The sequence below is a fragment of the Aotus nancymaae genome, unplaced genomic scaffold, assembly GCF_030222135.1.
Source record: "Aotus nancymaae isolate 86718 unplaced genomic scaffold, 86718_ANA_hifiasm-v0.15.2.pri h1tg000008l, whole genome shotgun sequence".
Classification (NCBI taxonomy): domain Eukaryota; kingdom Metazoa; phylum Chordata; class Mammalia; order Primates; family Aotidae; genus Aotus; species Aotus nancymaae.
Window position 1 is genome coordinate 6,505,662 of NW_026988419.1, and position 11,801 is coordinate 6,517,462.

At 42.5% G+C, this 11,801-nt stretch overlaps 1 protein-coding gene across 1 annotated transcript; it reads right to left on the minus strand.

Moving 5' to 3' along the window:
- Positions 1-2,133: 2,133 nt before the first annotated feature.
- LOC135273601 (small cysteine and glycine repeat-containing protein 3-like) lies at positions 2,134-2,466 on the minus strand. Its single transcript, XM_064372800.1, has one exon. The coding sequence runs from the start codon at positions 2,464-2,466 to the stop codon at positions 2,134-2,136; it is 333 nt and encodes a 110-aa protein (XP_064228870.1).
- Between the last annotated feature and the right edge of the window lie 9,335 nt (positions 2,467-11,801).

Genomic DNA, 11,801 nt, shown 5'->3' on the forward strand with positions numbered 1-11,801 from the left:
GAGTATCAGGTAAATCTGCAACCACCTTTTGGTACTCCGTGATGTAATGACACAGAACACAAACCTTGGTATGGAAGGTCAAATTCTACACCTGCCACATACTAATTGTGCAAATCTCAACAAGAACTCCAACTGCTGTGATCTTTGCTTTCCTCAACTGTAAAAATGAAAACCAATAATAGTTTTCTCTGAATTAGATTGATCTCAGAATTGAATCCTTTAAAGAAGCAAAAGCTTTTTGCTTAAGCTTGAAAATTCCAAAACCTTTAAAAACAACTATAATTGTATACCTACATCCCTTGGATAACAACACTGATTATTGTAAAAATGCTGATTCTTTACTCATCAATCTAGGAGTTCTTCTATAATTTCAAAGTCTAAAGATGCTGTTTTCCTGTGATGAAATAGTCCTAGAGCTTTATGTGTAAGGTGAACAAGCTAACCACTGCACTATAGAACTATGAACATAAAGCTTATGTGGATACAGAGGAAAACAAGATGGATAATTTGAAAGAAAAAGAAAGAAAGAAATGAGAGAGGACTTTCTGCAACTATGTATAAAAGCCTATTACAGAGCTAAAATAATGATGGCAGTGTGCCCTTGGCATAAAATAGACATAGAAAGATCAATGTAGCATACTATTAATAGAATACCTGAAGCTAATCTACTGTATTTAATTCAAATGCCTAAGGACATTTGGAATAAGCAGAAATATTTCTGGGTGTCTCCAGCAGAGGACTATGCATTGTTTATAGTATATCCTTCTGGGTTTTCTGATGTTAGCCTTCCACTGCCTTTGAGCTATTTCATAATTCTGTTATAGAGAATGGAAAACAAGGCAGAGAACTAATGGCAATACCAAGAAATGATAATAATGCAATTGATTCTTGTCTATAGACATGCAAATGAATTCTGTTTTCTGGATGGACAATCAATGACATGATTTGCTGAAATTAAGGACCACGCTTGGTGAAATTTCCAACCAACCAAATGCAATCTTCTCTTAATTTACACAGCTATTGCTTTCCTAGAAACTTCACTGTACACTAAGCTACTGTGATCAATACTCTGTTTATATGTAGAGTGGAGTTAATTATAGGTTCCAATAATTACATACAGGGGCTTCATTTATTTGAATGCCCAAGAGACTTTTGAAAATCATGTATGTCATAAAACAAGTCTTTGTTGTGGGGATATCCTGTGGATGGCAGGATCTACTATCCTTGCCCCTGTCCAATAGAACCAGTAGTGCACAACCAAAAACACGTCTACAAATTGCCAAGCACCCCACAGGGGCAGTACCCACCTCCTGGAAAGCCACTAGCTTATTTTATTTTATTTTATTAGACAAAGTCTCACTCTGTCGCCCAGGCTGGAGTGCAGTGGTGTGATCTTGGCTCACTGCAACCTCAGCTTCCCAGGTTCAAGCACTTCTTGTGCCTCATCCTCCCAATAGCTGGGATTACAGGTACACCCCACAATGCCTGGCTAGGTTTTGTATTTTTAGTAGAGATTGGGTCTCACCATGTTGCCCAGGATGGTCTCAAACTCGTGACCTCAAGTGATCTGCCTGCCTCAAACTCCCAAAGTGCTGGGATTACAGGCATGAGTCATCACACCCGGCAAGAGCGAAATCTCTTACGTGCCCCCTGTTGACATGGCAGAATAAACACAGAAGCACTCAGAGTTGTTGATGTTGTTTTATTAGGGAAATAAGCAGTAGCTATGTGGTGACTGGAAACAAAAGTCATAGAAAAGACGGGAAACGGTGCCCATACAGGAGCAGACAAGTAGAAACACAAAGGTGGAAGCCATGTGAATACCAGGAAACAGAACGCTTGGGATCATCACCCTCTTGGCTGGCTCAGCGAGGTGGACTGATCCTTAAGGATGAATCTGGGGTTGTATTTTGATAATGGCCACTTCCTATTTGGATTTTTTTAAATAAAAAGATTTTAAACCACTGGGTTCAAAGATGGGATTACAGAGTCCAAAAGAGCAAGTCCCTGGACACCCAGGTGATACCAAATAGGGAGGTCTGAGAGAGAAGCAGACAGGAGTATGGGGGAAAGTCTCATTACCTGGAGAAAGGACCCAGCACTTCAGTCTAGAAGTAGAGTCAGGCCTGCCTTCTAGCAGCAGCATTGCTTCTGGCAGCAGCACTTCTGCTGGCAACAGCCCTTGCCACAGCCCTTGCCAGAGCCACAGCCACAGCCACATGAGCTGCAGGTGCGGCGGCAGCAGCAGATCACGGGTGTGCTACAGCAGCCCCCACAGCAGCCGCGGCAGCAGGGGCAGCAGCTGGAGCAGCAGCCCACCCGGTAGCACCTGCAGGTGGTGCAGCTGCCACAGCCACCACAGCCACCACCGCAGCCGCCGCAGCCACCACCGCAGCCACCACCACAGCCACCACCGCAGCCACCACCGCAGCCACCACCGCAGCCACCACAGCCACAGCAACCCATGGTGTCAGTAGAGAGGTCTCAGGTGAAGTGAGGAGGGAGGACTCAAGAGAGGTGTGGAGGTCTGATGCCTCCTTCCACTAGGGGAGGCCCTTATGTACCATCCTGAGGAGGATGATGATGGAGTGACCCAGGGCACATGACAAATAGCTACTTCCTTGTTACTATTTATTCCAGTGTGCGTAAAAGCATCTAGAATCCTTTCTCACTACATCCACTCTGGAAACATTTGGCTTTAAAAAAGAGTTACGTTTTAGAAGAAAATGTTCTAAAATTTTAAAGCTCCTATTTACAAATTAAGAATCGGGTTTCAAAGATTAAAAAAAAAAACTCAGAAGGAAAGGGGATATGAATGCCTTCTGACTCAGTAGGAGATGGGGAGAAGAAGAAAAAGGAAAATAGAGGTAGAAGAAATATGTTGATGTGTGTCTTATCCTCTTTCTGGGATAGCCTGCTCAACTTGAGAGAGTGACCCCCAAGCCTCCCCCAGATCCTATGTGGAATGGAAGAGACCCAGAACATCTCCTTGCAAAATGGAACAGAGAGGACAGCTGAGGGAGCTGGTTGATGAGGTACCAGGGTGTCACCACGGCAGGAGTGAAATGATCAAGGAACCAAGGGCCCCAGGAAAGCCAGGCAGGACTAAGATCAGTGGAGAAGGCAGCCCATCTTCCAGGCTATTGGCAGCACCAGCGAGAACCAGATAGAGACTGTATTCTCAAGGAAGGACCATGACGTCTTGACTGGGGTCAGAGAAGAGATTTGTGGGCCACGTAGCTATATTCCATTATCATATCCACAGATTGTACCTAAATATCCCTGTCGTCTTCTGCACCATTGGTTGGCAGATTGACTGGATAGGGAAATGTGTATTACTCAAGGCAAATTATCACCATCTTTAGACACACAATTGAAAGTACATGTCCTTCTGATAGGCAATGACATGGAAACATCATTCATGATGCATTATGTAACCCATACCTGAGGCATTTAACTTGCAAAGAACAAGATGGTGCCATGGATGGATAAAATAGAATTCTAGAAATTACAGAAATAACTTGTGTAGTTGAAATACATTATGTGATGTACCAACTAGATTTTCCTTTGAATTTTGAATTCTGTTCGAGTTACCATCTGTTATGGACTGAATTGTGTCCTTCCAAAACTCATATATGAAAGCCCCAACTCCCAATGTGATTGTATTTGGAGACAGGGCCCTTAAGGACATAATTAAGGTTAAATAAGGTCATAAGGGTGGTGCCCTAGTCCTACAGGACTGGTGTTCCTATAAAAAGAGAAAAAGATTCCAGAGCTGTTTCTGCCTGACAGAGAAAAGGTCATGTGAAGACACAGTAAGAAGGCAGCTGTCTACAAGCCTGGAAGAGAAGTCTCACCAGAACCTACTCCTGATGCCATCTTGATCCTGGACTTAGTTTCTAGAACTTTGAGAAAATGAATTTCTGTTGTTTAAGCCACTCAATTGGTTGTTATTTTGTTATAGCAGTCCAAGCTAACATACTGTTTTCCTGATATCTCCCGCTACAGTCCTAAAGCTTAAGCCTCAATTCAGATTACAGGGAAATCTCAAGAAAGAGTGTTAGATCTTTCATCAGTTTCTGAAGATGGACAAGACTTTGTCTGTGCCCTCAAGGTATTGGATGAAAAAGTATATATTACTTGACAGAAGGAGACTGTAAGAACACTTGTCTGTTAAAAAACAGATCCTGGTATCTTTCTTAGTGACACATAAGAGTGAAGCTTCTTTTTTCCTTTTTTTATTTTTATTATTTTTTATTTTTTGAGACAGAGTATCACTCTATTTCCCAGGCTGGACTGCAATGATGCGATCTTGGCTCACTGCAACCTCTGCCTTCCAGGTTCCAGTGATTCTCCTGCCTCTGCCTCCTGAGTAGCTGGGATTACAGACATGTACCACTACACCTAGCTAATGTGTGTGTGTGTGTGTGTGTGTGTGTGTGTGTGTGTGTGTTTTAGTAGAGACAGGGTTTCACTATGTTGGCCAGGTGGGTCTCAAACTCCTGACCTCATAATCTGCCCACCTCAGCCTCCCAAAGTGCTGGGATTACAGGCATCAGCCACTATGCCCAGCCTACGAAGTTTCTTTTATAGTCAATGACATATTGGGTTCAAAGAAATAAAATAAGATAATGCAAATATGACAAAGAAACACAAGACTATCAATGGTGACCAAGAAAATTTGCAAAAGGAACAAATTTCCAGAATGTGAATAAATAAAAAACAAAACAATTGAAGATAAAAACTCAATGGACAGGCTAAACAGATTATTAGACACAGCTGAAGAGAAATTTGGTGATAGAAAACAGCTTAATAAATTACTCAGAATTCAGCACAGAGAAGCAAAGAGATTTAAAATATGAAAAGTAAAAAAAAACATAGTTGAAAAAGGGAAGATTTCTCACAGTGGTCTCAAGAAGAGATGTTGCTCCTTGTCTTAGGAGGCATTTGGAAAAGTATGAAATCACTTTCGTCTGAATGACAGTCTATATCTGGGAACCAGGAATATAAAATGTCCTGTAATGTAAGAAATAGTCTCAACAATAAATAATTTTCCCATTGAAATTTGCAATAGTGCTTCTGTGGAGGAACATTAACAAATGTCTAACTGAAACTATAGAAGAAGAGAATAAAATGGAGATGTAATATTCAAAGATAATGATCAGTAATTTTTTGAAGTGATATAAGATGCCAATGCTCAAATTCAAGTGTCTCAAAAAAATCAAGTTACATAAAAATCAAAGAAATTCCAACTACACACCTCCTGGTAGAACTAAAGAACAACAATAACAATAACAAAAATCTAAAAATAGCCAGAAAGAAAAGGAGGATCACAAAGGAATGAGCATTAAACTAAAAGTAATGTCTCAACCCAGTGGAAGTCAGAAGATGGCGGGATATAAATGTCAACCTAGAATTGTGTCTAAAAGAAAATCTCTTTCAAAGGTTTTGGGGAAATAAAAATGTTTTCAGACAAACAAAAATGGAGCATTTGCCACTAACATACCTTCTCTGAAGGAATTTCCATCAAAAGATGTACTTCAGGAATAAGGAAATGATCCCAGAGGGAAGGTCTGAGACCTGGAGCAGGAAGGTATTGAACAAAGGAACGAGTAAACATGGTGATCTGGAGGTCAAATGACCACAAAACAACCACAGTAATTTCTCATCCATGGGGTAAAGAAAAAAATAGCAGTAAAATACAGGATAACCAGTGCATTTAAGTTAGAAAGGCAGTGGCCTGAGCTAAAGCAGACTAAGATCTTTGAATTATTTGGGAGGAGAATAAGTACACTGACTAACTTTGGACTTTAATAGTTAAACGTGCCTGGCCATTGGCTCACGCCTGTAATCCCAGCACTTTGGGAGGCTGAGGCTGGAGGATCGCTTGAAGTCTGGGTTAGAGAGCAGCCTGGGAGACATAGCAAGATCTCAACTCTACAAAAAATTTAGAAAATAACTAAATGAAATTGATGGGAAGAAACAGAAAGCATTAATTGTTCTGTAACTATTAAAGAAATCAAATCAGAAGCTTAAAATCTTTTCACACACACATACACACACACACACACACACACACACACACACACACACACAAAGAAAGAAAGAAAGAAAAATGGACCCAGAAAGGAATAAAAACAAGGAGTAATCAGAAAGGGTAGTTTGTTCAATTTACCGGTCTCCTGATTTCCTCACTGACTGAAGGAGGGCATGGGACAGTTTGACACGGTATTTTGCTGGAGCTGCAGGTGGATGTGTTCTGTCCGTGCCACTTATTTAAGAGGTACAGACTAGTGGTTCAGACAGCCAACTGTCCTGTCAGCCTTTCCTGCCTCAAATCCCTGCACCCTGCCTGACTTTCCCTGCCTGACTTTGGGAAAGTTACTTAACATCCTTGTACCTCAATTTTCTGGCCTATAAAATGGGTGGTCCTACTTCCCGGGATCGTTGTGAAGATTAAAAGAATACTTAGCACAAAGCCAGGCATGGTGGCTCACTTCTGTAATCCCAGCACTTTGGGAGGTTGAGATGGGCAGATCACTAGAGGCCAGGAGTTTGAGACCAGCCTGGCCAATATGGTGAAACCCCGTCTCCATTAAAAATACAAAAATTAGCCAGGTGTGGTGGCAGAGGCCTGTAGTCCCAGTTACTCAGGAGGTTGAGGCAGGAGAATCGTTTGAACCCAGGAAGCAGAGGTTGCAGGAAGTCAAGATCATGCCACTGTACTCAGCCTGGGTAACAGAATGAGACCATGCCTCAAAAAAAAAGTGTCAGTACCATATAGATGGTAAGTGAAGCCAGAACAGTGATGAAACCACCTAGAAAGAGGGTATAAAGTGAAAAGAGGACAGGAGAGAATCAAGGATTTTTTTTTGCTTTGTTTTGAGATGGAGTCTCACTCTATCACCCAGGCTAGAGTGCAGTGGTGCAATCTCAGCTCACTGCAGCCTCTGCCTCCTGGGTTCAAGAGATTCTCCTGCCTCAGTCTTCCAAGTAGCTGAGACTACAGGTGCCCACCACCACACCTGGCTAATTTTTGAATTTTTAGTAGAGACGGGGTTTCACCATGTTGGCCAGGCTAGTCTCAAACTCCTGACCTCAGGTGATCCACCCGCCTCAGCCTCCCAAAGTACTGGGATTACAGGAATGAGCCACTGCGCATGGCTCAAGGATGGACTTTTGAAGTACAATTATTTAGAGAAGAATGAGCATGCACAACGGTCTAAGGCGAGGGCAGAGGGAAAGCAGGAAAACAGAAAGGGTTTCACTGCCCAGGGAAGAGAATGCTTGAAGCAAAAAGAAGTAATCAGTAGTAGCCAATGACAATGAGAAATCAAGTAACAGGCTGCTGGAATATTTTCCCTGCCCTTGCAAACATGGAGGTTATTTTTTACCTCAGCAAGAAATGCTTCTATTTAGGAGATAGGATATCTTCAGGTGAGTTTTAAAATGAGGGGGAGGCAAGGAGACAGAGACAGTCAACACAGAAAACCTGCTCAGGAGGCTTGTCTTTGGTGAAGGGAAGAGAGGTCGGACTATCGTTGAAGAGGGTTGCCAGGTCAAGAGAGGATTTTCTAAAATGGGAGATGTTGAATAAATTTTTAAATAAGGAGGGTCAATTTAAGTAAAAGAAGTGAAATATTTATTTTTGTAAAAATAAAAAAAAATGTAGTGCAAATGTGCCCAGAGAAGGAAGGAGCAGGAATGCCGGGTCCCGATGAAGGGTCTGGCCCTAGTGAGAAGGGACAGCTGCCTTGTATCACAGAGTGGTGAAGTGGTGAGGGAAGGCAGATGGAGAGTAGTTTGTTGAGATTCAGTTGGGGTGGCTGGCAAAATATTAAAGAAATACAGGAAAAGTTATAGATTAGTCTCAAACTTTTTGGAAAGCTGAAAGGTTTTATTGGGATGGGCCGAAGGCAGCACGTCCATTAAGTTAGGGGGAAGATAGGGACAATAAGAGGCTTTCCCAGTTAAGTCTGTTTACCCCACATCCCTTTGTCTCTACTGTTTACTCACGTAAACTTTGTGCTGTGTGGCCCCTTCAGGGAGAGATCAAAGGGGAATTACCCGTTAATAGTATTTACTCTGGGCCCAGAACCTAAAGCTTTTATCACTCATAAAACCACTCTTTTAACCATGTTAATTACCCACAAGTATGTTGACTTGGAACCCTGTTGTAAAATTCATACTGGATAAATGTAACAATGGAGAGGGAGTCTTGGTCGATTGGCTGCAGTACGCCCTCTGAAAGCAGCCGACGACCATCCCTAGCCCACTTGAATCCCTGTAATGATGTGAGAGTACATTTATTCATCCGTAGTTGAGTGAGGGTCTGCAGGCCAGACCTCCACAGGTGGTGGTTGACATCCCAGTAGTTTGCATTTTGCTGGAAGCTTGAGGGAGATGGCATTTGGTGGCTTCCTTTTTCTCTATAAAGTAGGTTATAATCTCTGGGAATGAAGGTAGAGTGGAGGAATTAGAGGACCAAGAAATCCAGACAGGTGTGATATGGTCAAGGTGGAGAGTAGCAACTAGCCACCTAGAGAAACCGCGCAGATTTGCCTGGTTAAATCCCACTTGAGGCTGGTGATTGTGAGCTTATAAAGGAATTAGTTTTGCTTTGTTTTGTGACTTTCTCTAGCAAGCCAATCAAAGATTTTACCTGGAATTGTTTTTTTTTTTTTCCCACACAGATGTGACTGAAACATGGGCAGGCCCTGAAGCTTTGGGCATTAGTGTGACTGCTATAGAGGAAATAAGGGAAGTGAATAAAGGACAGGCAGCGAGGTTGGGAGGAGAATAAGAATGTCCTGATAACACTGAAGAATGGTCCCGTGGAAGTAAATGATCAAGTAAGCAAGAAGACGAGATCCCTGTAGACAGAGCCAGGTGACACACTTCCTTACACTGGAGGGAGGACAGGATGTGGCCAAAAGAATAGGGAGCTGAGGTAGTAGAAAAGGAGTCTAGAAATGAGGGGATTGAGGAACGAGAAAGACAAGATGTATCACATATGGAGATTGAAAAACTGCAAGATAACGGCAGGACCTAGGATGGAGAATTGATGCCAAAGAGTTTAATGACTGAGGAAGACAGACCAGGGAGTCAGTGATGTCAGCACCGAGGAGACAGTGTTCTAGTTGACTGATTTTCAAATAGAAAAACATTTTCATTTTCTCCCAAGGAGTTGGGAATAATTATCTGGAGGTAGCAATGAGAAGCAAGGACAATATCAAATACCACATCTAAGTTCCCAGGATCATAGCTAGAAAATGATGATGCTGACATTTGAACTCAAGAACTGAAAAAGAGGCTGGGTGCAGTGGCTCACACCTGCAATCCCAGTACTTTGCGAGGCTGAGGCAGGTGGATTGCCTAAGCCCAGGAGTTTGACACCAGCCTGGGAAACATGGAGAAACCCTGTTTATACTACAGAAAATACAAAACAGCCAGGCATGGTGGCTCGTGCCTATAGTTCCAGCTACTTGGGATTTTGAGGAAGGAAGATTGCTTGAGCCTGGGGAGGTCAAGGCTGCAGTGAGCTGTGAACACATCACTGCACTCTAGCCTGTCCAACAGAGCAAGACTCTGTCTCAAAAAAAGAAAAAAATAATAATCTGAAAAGGCAGCATTATCACTCTCCTTATTAGTTGTGGGGACTTGCTTCCATCTCCCTTCTCCTTTAAGACCATCTACCTCCAAGTATGTTTTCCTCTTAGTCACCTTCTCCCTCTAAGAAGACTGTTGTCCTTTCAAATCCCCATCAGGTGGGAGATTCTGTTTATTCTACGAGATTTATTTCTTCTGACTTTCTCCCACCAGATTTGGAGGACAGATGTGCTAGAGTAAGCAAAGAGGTGAGAAAAGACAGAGGAATTTCAACATCTGCAGGTCAGCAAAAATGGTACTGGGTCTCCAAAAAGCATGAGGAAGAAAGACTGGAAGTTCAGTTCCAAGTTCAGCCTTAGAGTTGTGCAACAACACGAGGTCAGACGAGACAGAAATATAATGGAAGAAAAAAGAGGGTGGGCTTTCTGAGCACAGAAAATGGCTGACCCTCTGTAAGGCTCATAAGTGACTCTGCAGACAGTCATTTCATCATTTATTTGCACAGGAAAGACCTAGGAAACCTCAGAAACATCCCACAGAAAAGAGCATCTCCCCACTTTCTGTGAAGTCAAAGTAGATGGTAAGAGGCCAATGCCAATTCAACCACTGACAGGTTTTTCTCCTTGTCAGCATTGTTCTTTGTGGGTGTAATTCAGTTTCTGACTATCACTGTCACCTACTCCATTTAAGCAAGAGTTTGGTTGATAAAAATTGGAACAGTAATAACTTTACTTCAGAGAACACAGCAATTCATCTAATGGGTCTCCAAAAAGGGCTACTTTCATCTGGGTCCACCTTGTGCAAGGCAGAGAGGGTGGCAGCCAATGTAGTGTGATCTGGAAGGTCATCCCCCTAAAGCTGCCCCCCCGGCCCCAAGAACTGGATTCCACCCAAGGCCACTCACTCTCTCCTGATAAGCATCCAACCTTCCTTCAAAGTGACATTACCCAGAGGAATAGCTGATCATGGCTAGAGAGTAAGTGTAAATGCATTTATCAAAACACATTTATCCCTCACTGTAGGCAGGATTGACTCCCATTTAAGAATATCAGAAGGCAGGTGTTTTAACACATCAGTTGTTTAGCACATTATGTTTCTTTTTAGGCTTTCTTTTATATCTAAGACCACACACACTCCACTCCCCATCCCCACTGCCTCGAGGTCAGCAGGGGCGGAGGGGCCTTGTGGCTCCCAGAGAGACAATGAAACCCTGTGATGCTCAGTGGGGGAGGGGAAGGTGGGCCTTATGGAAGGTGTGTGAACTTCAAAAACTCCTTTGAAAGGTCCTATGCTTCATGTCTGTTGGCATCACCACCACCACCACCTTCTAGAGTCTTCTCCTTCCTTTATGGAAGCAACCTGGTATGATGTTGCCTGGATTCCCTTCCCTAGGTCAGTCTGACAATGAGAAGCACTTCTGTGAAATTTGGAGAGTGGAAAATTAAAATGGACAATATTCTCCAAGGCAGTTAGTTACCTTAATTACAGTCAAACCCAGTGTAGAATTCCTTCTCAGACAGGCCTTCAGATAAGTATAAATATCCCCTATCTTAATAATATTGAAATTCAAACTCCCTGAAGCCTAGAAGGATATTCTCTAACATAACCAGAGTATAAAAAAATAAAATACCATTACATTTAAAAGGCAAAAGATTTACACAATCTGAAGAGAAACCAGAGTATACATTATCATTACATTTAAACAACTATAGAAAGTATCAGATGTTGCACTTTCATTATTTTATTTTATTTTATTTTTTGAGACAGAGTCTCACTCTGTCACCCAGGCTAGAGTGCAATGGCAAAATTATGGCTCACTGCAGCCTCAACTTCCCAGGCTCAGGTGATCCTCCCACCTCAGTGTAGGTGTAGTGTAGGACGAGATACAATGTCATTCTCAGTATAGTGTAGGACTAGGTATAGTCCTAGTCCTGTAGCTAGGACCACAGGCACCCGCCACTACATCTGGCTAATTTTTGTATTTTTTTAGAGATGACATTTTACCATGTTGCCCAGGCTGGTCTCGAACTCCTGGCTCAAAAATCCACCCCCCTCAACCTCCCAAAGTGCTAGGATTATAGGTATGAGCCACTGCTCCTGGCCAGATATTGCACTTTTAAACCCAGAAGTGCAAGTGGAAATTGTTAGAAACTAATTTTCAGTGCTGCAAAGGAAACAGCACTCAAACATAA